This window comes from Octodon degus, unplaced genomic scaffold, assembly GCF_000260255.1.
Source record: "Octodon degus isolate 3935 unplaced genomic scaffold, OctDeg1.0 scaffold00052, whole genome shotgun sequence".
NCBI lineage: Eukaryota > Metazoa > Chordata > Mammalia > Rodentia > Octodontidae > Octodon > Octodon degus.
The window spans coordinates 4,010,585-4,024,785 of NW_004524628.1; the positions used below are offsets into that span (position 1 = coordinate 4,010,585).

General features: G+C 59.0%; 1 protein-coding gene across 4 annotated transcripts; it reads left to right on the forward strand.

Annotated features, from left to right (window-relative positions):
* Nucleotides 1–13,253, forward strand: Arid5a (AT-rich interaction domain 5A). 4 transcript variants are annotated; one of them, XM_023717484.1, is made up of 7 exons: nt 1–38; nt 8,581–8,699; nt 9,305–9,425; nt 9,683–9,735; nt 10,043–10,140; nt 10,431–10,590; nt 10,909–13,253. In XM_023717484.1, the coding sequence occupies exons 3-7, from the start codon at nt 9,371–9,373 to the stop codon at nt 12,109–12,111; spliced, it is 1,569 nt and encodes a 522-aa protein (XP_023573252.1). In that variant the 5' UTR covers nt 1–38; nt 8,581–8,699; nt 9,305–9,370; the 3' UTR covers nt 12,112–13,253. The 4 variants fall into 4 exon arrangements, with proteins under 4 accessions (XP_023573252.1, XP_023573250.1, XP_023573251.1 ...); XM_023717482.1 differs by lacking the exon at nt 1–38 and adding an exon at nt 1,724–1,808; XM_023717483.1 differs by lacking the exons at nt 1–38; nt 9,305–9,425; nt 10,043–10,140 and adding an exon at nt 1,724–1,808.
* The last annotated feature ends 948 nt before the right edge of the window (nt 13,254–14,201 follow it).

Here is a 14,201-nt window from a genome sequence, read left to right on the forward strand (position 1 = left end):
AGGATTTTTTGGCCATCGTCAATTACTTTCTATTGCAGGTAGTTGCCTGGGGAGGGAATTACATTTAGATCCTTTTGTTCCCAGCTTGTCCCGGCAGGTGTTGACTTGCTGCAGAGGCTGTGTACAGCAGCCGCTGTCTGGAAGAGCACGGGCAGCTGCTGGATGGAGGATATCCCTGTCTTGAGGTGGGATGAGCTGCTGCTTTGTGAAGTAGTGAGCTCCATATCAATGGAAGCATTCAATCCACCAGGGAGGGGCTGGACCCTTTAGTGCCCAAACTGCAACCCAAACCTGCTTATTTATTGCAAAATGCCAACACTGCAATTGAACCTGAATGCTTGGCTGCTGGGGCAGTGCAGGGAAAATGTGGCTGACATGATGACAGGTTCTGTGTACCTGCTGTGGTGTGTACCGTATTTGCCACCACTCGTCTAGACTGTGACCCTGACGATAATATCCAGGTTTCCATGCCCAACTCTGGGCACCCACGGGGTCCCAGCATCCCTACAGAATGGCTGAAGCGGGCCTAGAAGAATATCCAGTGTCCTGACAGCTGCCCATCATAGTGTCCAGGCCACAGCCTAGGCTGGCCTGAGGGGACAGTGGCTTCTCAATTACAACTACTGGGCATTTTTACACGACAATGAGATGGCTGTTACCAAACCTGCAGGCTCTGGCTGTGACAAACCCACCCACAGACCACAGTGCTGCCTCCCTGGCCGAGTGGGAGGGAGCTGCTATTCCAAGGCCAAAGGGCAAGGGCCCATGTGTCAGGCAGGGCCACCGAACAGCAGCCTGGTGACCGGTGCCCACAGGATGGACAGGTTCCAGGTACGGGGTTCCTCTACTGGACCCCATTGCCTGGGTTTAGCTGCAGCCCTGCCTCTTACCAGCTGTATTGCCTGAGCTAATTAATCTCTCAGCTCTGTTTTATCTTATAAAATGAGGACAACAATTCTATGAGATGCACAGAGCTGCTATGGGTGTTAAAATCCTCAGCACAGTTTTTGTGTACCTACTGTGTGCTGAGTTCAAGTCAAGCTACTTGCTGAAACATAATGCTCTTAAACTCCCAGCCTCAGAGTGACGCCATGGCTGGCTGGGCACCTCCTCCTGCCTGTACTCACCCTCCTCTCCCTCAGCTGCGGTTGTGCCCTCCTTTTCACACTACTCGCTTGTGGCTGCCACTCAGCGATGCCATATGTGAGCCCTGGCCATTAAGGGCAGGCCTGGCACATCAGGCATTTCTGGAACCCTGCAGAGCTTAGGCTCAAGCTTGCTAGTTTGGTACCTGTGAGGGAAACACTAACCACCGCGGCTCTTAGGTTGGGGTGGATGGGAACACCCAGGGCCACTTTAATTCAAAGTCACAAGCCTTTTGCTCACCCTGCCCAGCCCTCAGTGCCCTGTACAGAGCATGTAGAACATTTGATTTTTTTTTTCAGGACTCTAGTTTTGCCTCTAGGGAAATTGAAGTTTAGGACAGCAATGACCCCTGGCTGTCTTGCTTTAGCCGCCTTAGGTGAGATGCCTGTGACAAGTGCCCCAGACTTTAAGCCGGTGGAGGTGTGCGCACAACTACAACTCCCAGACTTCCTTGGGCCTAGGGGCGGACCCTGCCGGATCCGCGGAACAGGACTAGCCAATGGGAGTCCAGAGCGGGCCAGGGCGGAACCCTGGCGGGGCGGAGCCGCAGGGAGGTGGCAGGCGAGCTGCGCCGCGAGCTAGTCGCGCCAAGAGCGCGGAGCCCGCGAGCCGCGCGCTTGAAGGGTGCTCTGGAGGCCGACACGGGATCTCGCGGGCCATGGGTGAGCGGCTGGGCGGCCCGGGATAGGGCTCAGCGGCCCGCGGGGAGGGCTGAGGTGCTGCGACCCCGCGTGGCCGTGGGTGCGGCTTCGGGGCGACCATGGGGATCGGGGTGGGCTCGGGCTAAGTTGGGCGCCCGGAACGACCCCGGATCCCCACGTTCGGCGCGGGGAGGGTGAGACCTGGGTGTCTGCGCGCGCGCTTTGAAAAAAAGGAAAGACAAAAAGTTTGGGGCGGCCAGGGGCTTCCCGGGCGCTTATCTCGAAACTCCCCTCCGTCGAGCCCCGCGCGCGCTGTCATCCCACTTCCTGCTGCGGTTTCAATCTCGAGCTGGGCTCAGCGAATTTGTTGTGACGGCTGTCACAGCAGTCTCCGGCCGGCCCCCTCCTCCGTGACGGCCCCGCGCTTCTGAGAACCGGGAGGGGGCGCCGCGCGCGGGGCGCTTTCCACGCCGCCGTTTCCCGAAAGCGGCCGAGCGGTGCGAACTCGCTCCGGGCTTTGAAGAATCTCCGGTTCCGCTTTCGGCTGGCCGCGCGCCTCGCGGGCTCCGGCCCCTGCCCTTCTCCTTCTCTTCTCTCTTCCCTTTTTCGCTTCTCTCCTCCCCCGCTTCTCGGCTCCTAGCCGCTCTCCCCGGCCCGGGTTTCCTCCTCTGCTCTTCATTCTTCTTTCTTTCCCTTCCCTCTGGGCCCAGGAAGGGACGGGGCTCGGGTCTCCGGGGCGGGACGGGGAGCGCGGGCGCCAGGAAGGAGAGGAGCTGGGCCTCGCGCGGCCGGGCAGGGCGCAACCCGGGCGCGCACCCCGATGCACGCAGTGCGGAGGGCCCTCCGGGCCGGCCCCCGGGCACAAGGAGCTCCGGGGAGAATCAAGGTCTCCAGTTTTTGCGCTGGTCTGGCCCAGGGTCCCTGGTTTGCCCAGAGTGTTGGGCGGTGGTGGGGATGGGCCCGGGGCCCAGGGGAGGGTGACAGGTGCTTTTTGTCCCGAGAACTGCTGCACATGAGGGGGGCTTTGTGCCTGCAGGTGCTGTGGCCGCCTGAGCTGCGGGGCAGAGTCCGATCTGCACCTGCGCGAGCCCTAGGACTTGATGTAATAGAGGTAGAAAGGGTCTTAGAAGGAGGCCTCCATTTTTTATTTACACTCGGAGAAACTGAGGCATAGAGGCCAGCTTGGGTCTGGCAGGGAGTGAGGGACAGGCCTGAGAGACTCCAGGCCCCTCTCTCTTCACTGTGGCCTCCTGTTCCCAGGGTGGGGGTCTGGGAAGCCTGACTGGGAAGGACACACCCTCTGTCCTCCTAGGTGGGCCTGGGACATCATCTAGCTTGGCCCTCCCCAGGGGGTGGGGTTGAGGGGCATGTGGCCATGGGAGCAGGAGGAGAGTGGAAAGGTGGTGGTGTGTGGCAGTGCCTCTGCTGTGGGGTGACATCGTACCCAAGCCCCTACCATCCCCCAGGATTGGTGCTCTCACTATCCAGGTCTCCCAACCTGACAGGGAGGGGCAGTGAGACTCACCCTATCCCATCCTGGAATAGGATCTTTGGGGCCATCGGAGCTGGGTAAATGGGACAGGTAGCCGCACTGGGGCTTAGAAGCTGGCAGGCGCCTGTTTGGGGTTCCCCACATCTCCCAGACCCTAGCCCTCTCCCCTCCCCAAGGAGGGGCTGTGCTGTTTCCACCCCATCCTCAGTGCTGGCCCTTGGCTGGAGGCATGCTCCTAAACCTCGCCTGGAGCACGCCCCACACCCAGACTGCCAGGCAGCCGGCTCCTGGACTAGGCGTGGAGTGGACCGGCCGCCTCAAAGGCTGGCATTGTTTGGGCTCTAGCTGGAGCTCAGAGAAATTTAAGCCAACAACCTCGGGCAGGCGAGGGGGTGGGGCTGTGCCTGCTGGTTGTTATTGAGACTGTTCTCACTGCCATTGTCATGTAATTGGCGCAGTGTTCTTAGTTGGTGACTTTTCATGAAAGGAAGTGTCACTTCCTTCCCACTGTACTGAGGTTTAGTGGGGCGGCAGGGAGGGAACCCAGAGAGGACAGTGAGGGGTGCTGGGCAGCCTCAGACCAGTGGCAGCCCAGGCGGATGCTGGGCAGCACTGAGGGGTGGCACAGTGTGTGGGGAGGGGGCAGGACAGGCAAGTAACATATGTCCCTGAGGGAAGCTCCTGCACTTGGCCAAGGACTTCCCATTGAGTCTACTGCACCCATCTTACAGATGGGTAAACTGAGTAAAGCAGTGACTGAGTTGGTAAAAGATACCAATGTGATGCTAGGCCCCTACCCATCCCTGTGCCCTTCACCCACTGCCCCAGCCCGTGTCACCCTGCTGGTTTTGCCTCCCTTCCCTGCTGAGTCAGTGGTCCCACGTGGGCTGGCCCAGGCCAGGAGCCACCCCTCTCTCTGTTGGGCAGCAGGTGGAAGGCTCTGAAAGGAATCTCAATAGTGTTTTCTTTCTTCCCTCAAGATTAGGGGAACAGTGCCCTTATTCTAAGATGGTGGGGTCCCCAGGGGCCTCCAAGGCCAGGGAAATTGATTCACAAGGGACAGGGGTTGGAGCCCCAGCTCCAGCCTGCAGTGTGGGGCCTGGCTGACCAGTATCCACACTGACCAGCTCTTGTCCTCAGCGTGACTGGTGGCCCACTTGGGGGAAGTGGGCATGTTTCTGCCCTCTGAGCATAGACAAGAAAGTTGGAGTCTTCCCACTGGGAAAATAAACTCTCAGTACCTTGAGCACTTAAACCTCTCTAGTTCCGAACCTTAGCTCTGTCACTGGGATGCTGTGTGACTTGAGGCAGTCACTGGACCTCTCTGAGCCTCTTGACTGTTAAATGGCTGAGAAGACTGGATAAAGCACATATAAGATGGAGTACTACTCTGCTATAAGAAGGATAAATTGAGTCATTTTTAGGAAAAGGGACACACTTGGAGATCATAAAATTAAATGAAATAAGCCAGGCAGGCGAGCTTCAGTATCCCATGGTTTCTCTTATATGAAAAAACTCAAAGTATAGATAAAGATAAAAATAAAAGATAAATAATATGAAGCAGGGAGATTGATTTTTCTTAAAAGAGAAGGGGACCAAGAGATGCAGGAGGGGGAGAGGGAGGAGAAGGAAGCAGGTGTGGAAAGAACAAAGTTGGGTGGTGCCCGCACACCAACTCCTGATAAGGGAGTTTGTTATTCTGTCCTGCATGCAGGGACGCATAAAAATGTAAGCTTTTTAAAAAGTCAGGTGCCTGACTGCCAGAGCCCTGAGTGGGTTGTGGAGCTTGCTGCAGAGAAGGGGTTTGGAGTAGCTGAGAACATGCAGCCTGGTGGAATATCAGAGTGAGCGAGGGGCCTGCTGTCCCCGAGATGTGCTTGCCTCCGAACCAGGAGGGGTTGCAGGGGCCCAGCTCTGCCCCTGGCTGCCATGGCTGGCAGGGCTGTGAGGACAGACAGGGAGGGAGCGCCTACTGTCGCTGGCTCCTGTGATGCCATCAACTACCCAGTAACCAGGGAGCAGCTAGGCAGAGGGGTATAGGCTGTAGGAGGGGGCTCAGGCTGCAGAGGGCACCGGAGTCCTTGGGGACAGACTGCCTTGCAAGCAAAGAGCTGGGCCGGGAGGTGCTGCTCTTCCTCAGAGTAGCTTCTAAACGTTCGCGTAGTCTAGTCAAGACCTGACCAGCATGTTTTTAAGATAATATGGCCAAATTCCCAATTTGGAGGGAATCAGGCCTTGCGCTTGCCAGGGAAGCGCTTATTCTACTGAGCCATCTCCCTGGCCCCTTATAGTGTTTTGTTTTTAATGTCTTCCCCCACCCCCCCCACCCCCGTATGGGGGATTGAAACTCAGGACCCTGCGCTTGCCAGGCAGGCGCTTATTCTACTGAGCTATCTCCCCGGCCCTCAGAGGAATGTTTTAATAAGAGAAAGGCTGGGAAGGTTGGGCCCTGGAGAATTGTTGCACAAAGCCACCCACAATTGAAAGCAGGCACACGGATGCCAGCGCTCTACAGCAAAGGGAGCAAGGTGGGAAGTCTAGAAGGACCCGAGTGTGCTCTGTGTGGGTGCTGCGACCGGGAAAGCAGCATTTTGGATCCTGGGGAAGGCATCGTCAGGACCACTACCACTGGACCAGCGGGAAACCATGAAATACCTGTCTCCTTTACACCAGAGACCCCAGATGTGTTATAAGTGAACAGTGCAGCACTAATTACCCTTGGCTAGCGTCCCCTGGATGGAAAGTCAGGTCTGAATGACATGCTTTTTTTTTTCTTAATGTATTTAGTACGGTGTCTACAAGGTCTCACTACATAGATCGGACTCGTAGTGATTGTTCTGTTTTTAACCTCCCAAGTGCTGGGATTACAGGTGCATGCCACCATGCCCGGTCTCAATGGCTGTCTCAGTGTGACCCAGGGGTAGGGGCAGGGCCTGAATGGCAAACCAGGGATCAAATCCCAGCCGCTACGCTCTGCCTAAGCAGGTGCTTTAGTCTGCTGAGCTATCTGGCAGGCCCCCAAATGACGTCCTTGTGGTGAGCATAGGTCTTACTGCGTAGTTTAGCTGGGTTTGAACTCACCATGTAGCCCAGGTGGACTCAGCCTCATGGTGATCCTCCTGCCTAGCCTCTTGAGTGCTGGGATTATAGGGATGTGTCACCACAATTGGCCAGGACCCTCTTTAGAGATTAGTGGATCTACAATGGAACCAGGACACAGCACCTAGATCTATAAATGATCAGGGAGGGGAGGGATTAGGGGACAAGAGCACTAGTACCAAACACGTGTCATGGGGTTCAAATTTATTCATAGCATATAGACATTTTACAACTAAAGATTACCTAGATTTATAAGTAGAACCCAGATCTGGACCCTGGATTAGGGGAGGAGAGGTTAGGGTTGACAGGGGTAGGACAGAGGGCACCTTGGAGCAGTGAGCAGGGAACCCTCATGGGACTGGCAGCCCAGGCCCTGTCAGGACAGAGCGTGCCAGCCACTTCCAGAGGACAGGACCAAGTTCATTTGGAGAGCACCCATGGTGTGGCTCAGGAGGAGCTGTCCCTTCCTGGCTGGGGCTCTGGTGGTGACCTCCTTTCCAGGTAACCCGAGTGCCTGTTGCCAGGATATTTTCCCTGGGCGCAGCAGCCCAGGCAGAGCACCTAAGTTCTAAAACTGACCCATGAAAGGACGAGAGATGCTTGCCTGGCTGGTTTCTCCTGGGTACTGTAAGTTCCAGTGTCCCAAGCAAGACCTTGAGCATTGGAGGCTTCCTAATGGTTCACTTACCTTCTTTTTGTTTTGTTTTTGAGCCTGAGTGGGGTCTCATGTTGCCTAGGCTGGCCTCAAACTTGTGGGGTCAAGCAATCCTCCTGCTCCAGTTTCCCAAGTTGCTAGGAAGTATAACACTGTGCCTGGTTGAGCCACTTTTTCTCTGGACCCCAAGGGGAAGTGACATGCAGGAGGGCTGCAGGGAGAAGCCCGGGTCCCACTCAGAAAGACGTGGGGTCAGTGGCAGGGAGCAGAAGGAAGCACAGGGGCTGTGGGTGCAGTGTGCGCGGGGGTGATAATGGTAGAGACTTAGCAAAGAGCTCGGGAGTCTCCCATTTCTAACTGGGTGTGGTAGCACACACCTGTAATCCTAGCACTCAGGAGGCCGAGGCAGGAGGATTGCTGTGAGTTCGAGGCCAGCCAGCGTATGCAGTGAATTCAAGGCTGGCTTGGACTACCCTGACTACCAGAATAATCCTTTCTGGGACTGTGGGAAAGGAGGCAGGGACCCTGGCCAAGGGAGGCACACAGGACATGCGTGAGCAGCTGCGGTAGGTTTTGCTGTACCTCCAGGAACAGCTTTCAGAGAGGCCGGTTGGTGGTCCCAGTTCTCACGCCACTGGCTGCTGGGTCGATACAGGTTGGGGGTCCCGAGGGAGACTCGAATGGGGGGACATCGCACAGGTTCCCACCAAGTAGGATTTTCTGGGTTGGAGCAAACCAGGGCAGAGCAGGGCCATGGAGACCAGATTGGCAGAAGGCAGCAGGCAGGAAGGGTGTCATAAGGTGTGGCTTCCCCGTGTGCAGGGCACTGCCAGTCCACAGCATGGTCTCCACAGCGACCAGAGCGCGGCCCCTTCTTGCTTCCCCAGCATCTGTCCTGAGGCCTGGAGGCCTCACCAAGGGATCAGCACAAGGGTGGACAAGCACCAGCTGCCTCCGTGAGGATGGCCCCGGGAAGCCAAGGTCAATGGGACAGGAGTGAAAGGCCTGGTGCTAGGCAGGGCTGGGGAGTCCCCAAGGACTGGACCAGGGCCTCCTAAAAGTCCTGCAGTGGAGGGCAGCAGGGCACAGGCAGTGCTGGCCGGAGCTTTGCCTGTGCTCAGGGGTAGGCTGTGTATCTCTGCTGGATAATTCCTGGAGGCAGCTGGGTGTTTGGGGGTCACAGATGCGGGAGCCTTGACAGGACCCCCAGTTTGCAAGCTGCGGTGGCCAGTGAATGGGGGCAGGTTTTGGAGACTGGAGTTCCCAGTATCTGGGCCCTACCAGACCCCTCAGACTTGCCCTAAGGTTTAGTGGGTCCCCTGGGGATGTGGAGTGCTGGGGTGGGAGGGGAGTGAAGCAGAGTGGGGGTTGGGGCCAGTGTGAGCCTGTGAGTGTGAGTGTGCGTTTGTGTGTTAGATGAGCTGCCAAGGGCAGGCAGAGGGTGCATGCTTCCAGCCGGCTGCAGCTCCTCACCATCTGCTCTCCTCCTTGTGTCTCACAAGCCCTCTCCCCTCCTGTCCTTGCCTTTCTTCCTGCTCTCCCAGCAGCAGCCCCTGCCAGAGGAAAAAAGAAGCAGCCTGAGGAGGGCAACCCCCTAGACGCCCCTGCATTCCCAGGTCCTGATGGTGAGCGGAGCAGGAGCCAGAGCCCCATCCAGCTGGAGGAGGTAAGCTGGGCGAAGCCCCAGGATCTTGTCAGCTCCAGGGGACTCAGCCCCCGCCAGCCTTCAGAGGGAGACACATTCCTGTTCCTGGCACTGCAGGGCCACCTGTGGCCTGCCTTGGAGGTGCAAGAGCTGGGCACTGGGCAGTGGGTTTCAAACTTTTCAGTGAGGCACTGATTGCAGAGCCAGGAGAGGCAGTCTGTGGTGCAAAACTGTGTTTACAGCCAGCTGTACAGCCAGCAGAGGGCCCTGTGGCACAGGACGCTCTGAGCACCTGCTTTTAGCCTGGGGCCCTGGGGACACTGAGCCCACCTCCCAGGAACTGATAGGGGAACCAAGACAAGCAAATCAAGAGCAAGATAAAGTTGTGACCCTCACCCAGAGAGGGCAGGGATGCCCCAGTGGTCCCCGAACTGCTGCCTTGGGCTCTGGCCCCAGTCCTTGACACTGAGCTCCCACAGCTGGCACCAACACCAATGCCTGTGTGCCCAGCAGCCGTCACTGTGGCCCGGGGCAGGTGGGGGCTGCCACCATCTTCTCCACATGCTCAGTGGTCACCACCCTCGTTCAGCTCCAGCCCCGGGCCCACGCCTCCGTTCTCTCCCCAGGACCCCCCTGAGGCAGGCGGGGAGCGGGAGGAGGAACAGGCCTTCCTGGTCAGCCTCTACAAGTTCATGAAGGAGCGGCACACGCCCATCGAGAGGGTGCCCCATCTTGGCTTCAAGCAGAGTGCGTCCCTGGGGTGTAGGCAGGGTCTCTGGGGGAGGAGGAGGGCCAAGGAGACCCGCCCAGGTAGGGCAGTGGGGCTGGCTCCTGAGGGGGTCACAGGACACCTCCTTGCAGGCTTGGGGCTGGCAGGGGGCGGAGCCAGACTCCCTCCCCGTGGGCTGTGGCAGTGATGCCTGGGCCCAGCCTGGGATCATCACATGGCCCTTTCTGGGTATGGGGGCCGCAGAGCCTGACAGCTGCCCTGCCTTCTCCTACAGTTAACCTGTGGAAGATCTACAAGGCTGTGGAGAAGCTGGGGGCCTATGAGCTGGTAAGCTGGGGACCCCTCCTCATCTGCACATCCCACTGCACCCCAGGAGGCTGATGCTGGGGGAGGGAGAGCCAGGGTCCCCGTCCCAGCCTGGGCCGTGGATGCTTTGCTGCTGTAAGCAGGTTCTCCTCTTCCCCATCTGTTCCATCCTGTGCTCCAGAGCCGCCCAGGCCGGCAGTCAGTCAGGCGGGAGGCTGTGGAGCTCCTTCACGCACAGCTCTGCCCAGCGCTCCCTGCAAGGAGTACCTGGAGCACACAGCCCCTGGCACAGGTGCCGCGGCCTGGCTCTCACCAGACGCCTTTGCAGGTGACCGGCCGCCGCCTCTGGAAGAACGTGTATGATGAGCTAGGGGGCAGCCCGGGCAGCACGAGTGCAGCTACGTGTACACGCCGCCACTATGAGAGGTAGCGTCCCCTGCCAGGCTCTGGTGGAGGTCAGCTGGGAGCGGGGCTGGGCAGAACCTGCAGAGAGATGCCCTGCATGTGCCCAGTAGAGGGACAAGAACCGTGTTCTAGCTGGCTCTGCAGTGGGCACACACGCATGTGTGCTGCATCTTCACCAGGTCCCGGAGGTGTGAGATGAGGGCAGGAGGCCTCTGGGTTCTCCGTGGGGCCAGGGTGGGGGGCTCCGAGGAGGCTGCGCCATCAGGCCAGGCTGGCCCCAGCTCCTGGAAGACGTGCCTGGCTCTCCCCAGGCTGGTCCTCCCGTACGTGCGGCACCTGAAGGGGGAGGATGACAAGCCGCTGCCCCCCTCCAAGCCCAGGAAGCAGTACAAGATGGCCAAGGAACCACGGGGGGAGGATGGGACCACCGAGCGGGCGAAGAAGACCAAGGAGGAGAGGCAGATGGCCCAGGTGAGTGCCGAGGATCCTGGCTCTTGTCCACTGTCCTCAGCAGCCCCTCCAAAGTTGGCTGTGGCTGCAGTCCTCCCAGCATGGGCCCCAGAACTGCATCAAGGGTGGGGTGGGACACCCAGGTCCCCTGGGAATGTGGCACACATGGACTTTGCCATCCGGCTCATACCAACTAACCAGGCTCTGTCCTGATCCTGCTTCCACTCACAGCACTGGGGCTTGCTGGGGCCATGTGCACCCCTAGAACCTGCTGCCCTTGGGTCTTCAGGGAGGATGCCTAGCCCAGCCCGTCCTGAGGCCTGGCTTTTCTCCTTCCAGGTGATACCAGAAAAGACCAAAACGGATGCCACTGAGCTGACTGCACTTCGTAGCCAGGAGGCCCCTGGGCGCAGCACGGAGCCACTGCACCCAGCTGCTGGGTCCTCCTCGCCCTTTGTGGGCGCTGGGATCTGCCCTGAGGCCTACAAGCGGCTCCTATCCACCTTCTACTGCAAAGGGACACATGGTGTCATGTCACCTCTGGCCAAGAAGAAGCTCCTGGCTCAGGTCAGCAAGGCAGAGGCCTTGCAGTGCCAGGAGAAGGGCTGTTGCCACGGGGCAGATGGTTCTGACAGGGAGCTCACAGAGAGTTCCCGGAGCCCAAGAGGGCGGGCTGAGAACTTGGGGTGCCAGCCAGCCCCACCGGAGGGGTTGCCGGTGTCAGAAAGCAGTGTGCAGCCAGAGACTCCAGGGGGCCCCTGCCCTGCCCCTGTCTTCATGGGCTCTTTCCATGCCTGCCCCACTGAGGTGCTGCGACCTATCAACCAGCACCCTCGGGACTTCTTCTCCAGCCTAAAAGACAGGGTGCTACTGGGGCCCCCAGGCAGAGTGGAGGGGCTTTCTGCCAAAGACCCTCCACTAGTGTGGGGTGGGAATGCCAGCCGCCCCTCTGCTTTCCACAAAGGTAGCTCCAGAAAAAGTGTCTACCCCAAGCCCAAAGCCTGCTGGGTGTCCCCTATTGCCAAAGTCCCTGCCAACAGTCCTATGCCCCTTCCCAGCATCCCCAGCAACCCCAGCCTGAGCAACAAGCGCAGCCTGGATGAGGAGGGCTTTGCCCATGGTGGCAAAAAACTACGAGTAGTATCTCCTTTCCTGAAGGAGGTGGACACCAAAGATCATGGGGTGAAGCCCACGGCGCCCGGCACGGCTGTCTCCTGCCTGCTGGGCCCGGCCCTAGGGCCAGCCCCACCGGAGGCCTACCGGGGCACTATGCTGCGCTGCCCGCTCAGCTTTGCCAGCGGCCCAGATCCACTAAAGGGCCAGGCAGCACTGCCCTTCAGCCCCCTGGTCATCCCTGCCTTCCCGGCCCATTTCTTGGCCACAACCAGCCACTCGCCCATGGCCACCAGTCTGATGCACCTCCCCTCTGCATCCTTTGACAGTGCCCTTCGCCACAGACTCGGCCCAGCCTTGCCTGCCTGGCACATGCCACCTGTCACAACCTATGCGCCACCGCCCTTCCACTTGAACACCAAGCTGTAGGTCTGCCTGTCACACTGCTGCGCTACGGAGGGTTAAGGTGCCCGGAGAGAGACAGACAGTACTAGGTGGCTCACTGCCCAGGACACGTGGGCCAGGCAGTCTGGCACAAGCAAAGTGGCAGTGGGAAAACTGGGTTTGTCCCGAAGTAGCCCAAGCCCAGGGCCTGGGGACCCAAGTGGGGCGAGGCCCTGGGAGAAGATGTGCAGGGTTGGCAGTGCCCAGCTGGTGCCCCTAGTGCAGGAGCCACGAGCCAGGTGAGGTATCCTGATGCCCACTGAAATGCAGTAAGAAGACACGCTCAGACCTTTGCAAGGGCAGGTGGGCAGGACAAGCCGGTGGAGCCACCCCTGTGGTAGCCCAGGAGATAAGATGCCATTCCGTGGTCTGGGAGCCACATTCCACAGAAGAGCAGCCCAAGCAAAGCCTCGCCTCCATGCCAGTTCTACAGGCCTTCTGGCAGATCCAGTATCTTCAACCTGCCTTCCTAGTTGAGCCTCAAGACACCTACCTGCCTGTCACCTCATGTGTAGCTGGGACTGCAAGGCTCACAGCAAGCTGGTGACCTGGCAGCTGAGTACAGAGCAGGGTGGTGTCTTCCTGCACAATGGTGGTTGCTGCACAGAGCTGACCTCGGAACTGTGGGCCCCAGGACCAGACATGCCCTATGCCTGGGGGCCCTGCTGCTGGATGCAACCTCATCCTGCTGACCAAGCCAGTCTCAAGCTCCTGGGCTCCAGTGATCTTTCGGAGTAGCTGGGACCCAAGGCTGTAAGCATGAAGCTCAAGTCAGCCTACTGTGGGCATGCATGGAGCTCTGTGGACCCTGCTGCTGGATGCAGTGGCCATCACCGCCTATCTCCACTTCCTGTCCCACACAGATGGTCACCAAGGCCACTAGGGTTCCAAGGGAGAGGTTAGGCTGGCTGCTGCCTGGGCATCTGCTCTGGCAGTGAGTGCCTGCAGGTTTTACACACACTTGCCCTGGGGAATCAGCGTGTGCTCAGCATAGCTCCAGGTGCTGGAGAGGCAGCGCCACCTAAAGGGGTTGCCAGGTGACTTGGGCCAGGTCAGCAGATGGCCTCTGACCTGCATCCCAGAACTTGCTCTGCCCTCTGGGCCCAGGTCACAGGGACATTCTGTGGAAGCCAGGGATGGGATGGGGAATTAACAGGGGATGACAGAGCCCAGGCCAGACAACACAGCAGGCCCGGCACAGGTGGCTAGGGCAGGAAGACAGCTGCCCGTGGAGTGGCTCAGGCCAGGTGCCCTCCAAGGAAGACCAGCAGCAGGGTGGCTGTCGCTGCCACGTGAGCACAGACGGGCTCTGCAGGGGCTTCTCCTGCTTCCTTGACTCACCCCCAGGGACCCTAGAATGCCAGCCTGAGTTCCTGGATGACCATCCTTGAGATCCCAGCTGCATGCACCACACGCTGCTCATCTCCCTCAGCCTGGGGTCCCCTGTAGGTGACGGGGAAGGGGGAGGCACTGAGTTCTAACCATGGCACAAGCACATGCCCTGGGTGGTGGGCTGCAGGTCATGGGGGTTGCATTCTCTGGATGAGATAAATGCTGCCAGTTGTGGGGTTCCTGGCTGAGATGGGGCAAGGTCTCAGGGGCTCCTTCATCTGCAAAGCAATACTGACTTTAGTTGCACAAAAGAGCAGGTGGAGAGTGCTCCCCGTGGGGCTGGGGTGCCCTCTGCAGGCAGATCTTCAGAATGCGCTTTTCGTGGCTGCTGCATTTGGAGTGGTGGATACACACCAGAGTTGGGAAGGGAAGAGTAAGGTGGCTCAGGCTTAGGCTCTGAAGACAAGAGCTGGGTGCAGGCCAGGTTTCCTGGGAAAGCTCTGAGACCCTGAGCTCCAGCCTGCTGGCCCTACACAGCCCCTCTGGCTTGTCTGCTGTCCACGATTCCCCAGGGAGGCAACTGTCCTCATTTACAAATGAGGACGCCCAGCCCAGAGGCTGAGGCCCTCTGGGTAACCCCTCTGCCTCCTTGCTCACCACATTCATTCCTTTGCTATGTCCCTGACAGGCTGCCCTAGTGGCCACAGTCCAGAAATACAGGGCCATTTTGGGGACCCCCCAGA

Coding starts and splice junctions, on each gene's coding strand:
- Arid5a (XM_023717482.1), top strand. Junction 9,426..9,682: donor CCATCTTGGCTTCAAGCAGA/GTGCGTCCCTGG, acceptor CTTCTCCTACAG/TTAACCTGTGGAAGATCTAC. Junction 9,736..10,042: donor AGCTGGGGGCCTATGAGCTG/GTAAGCTGGGGA, acceptor ACGCCTTTGCAG/GTGACCGGCCGCCGCCTCTG.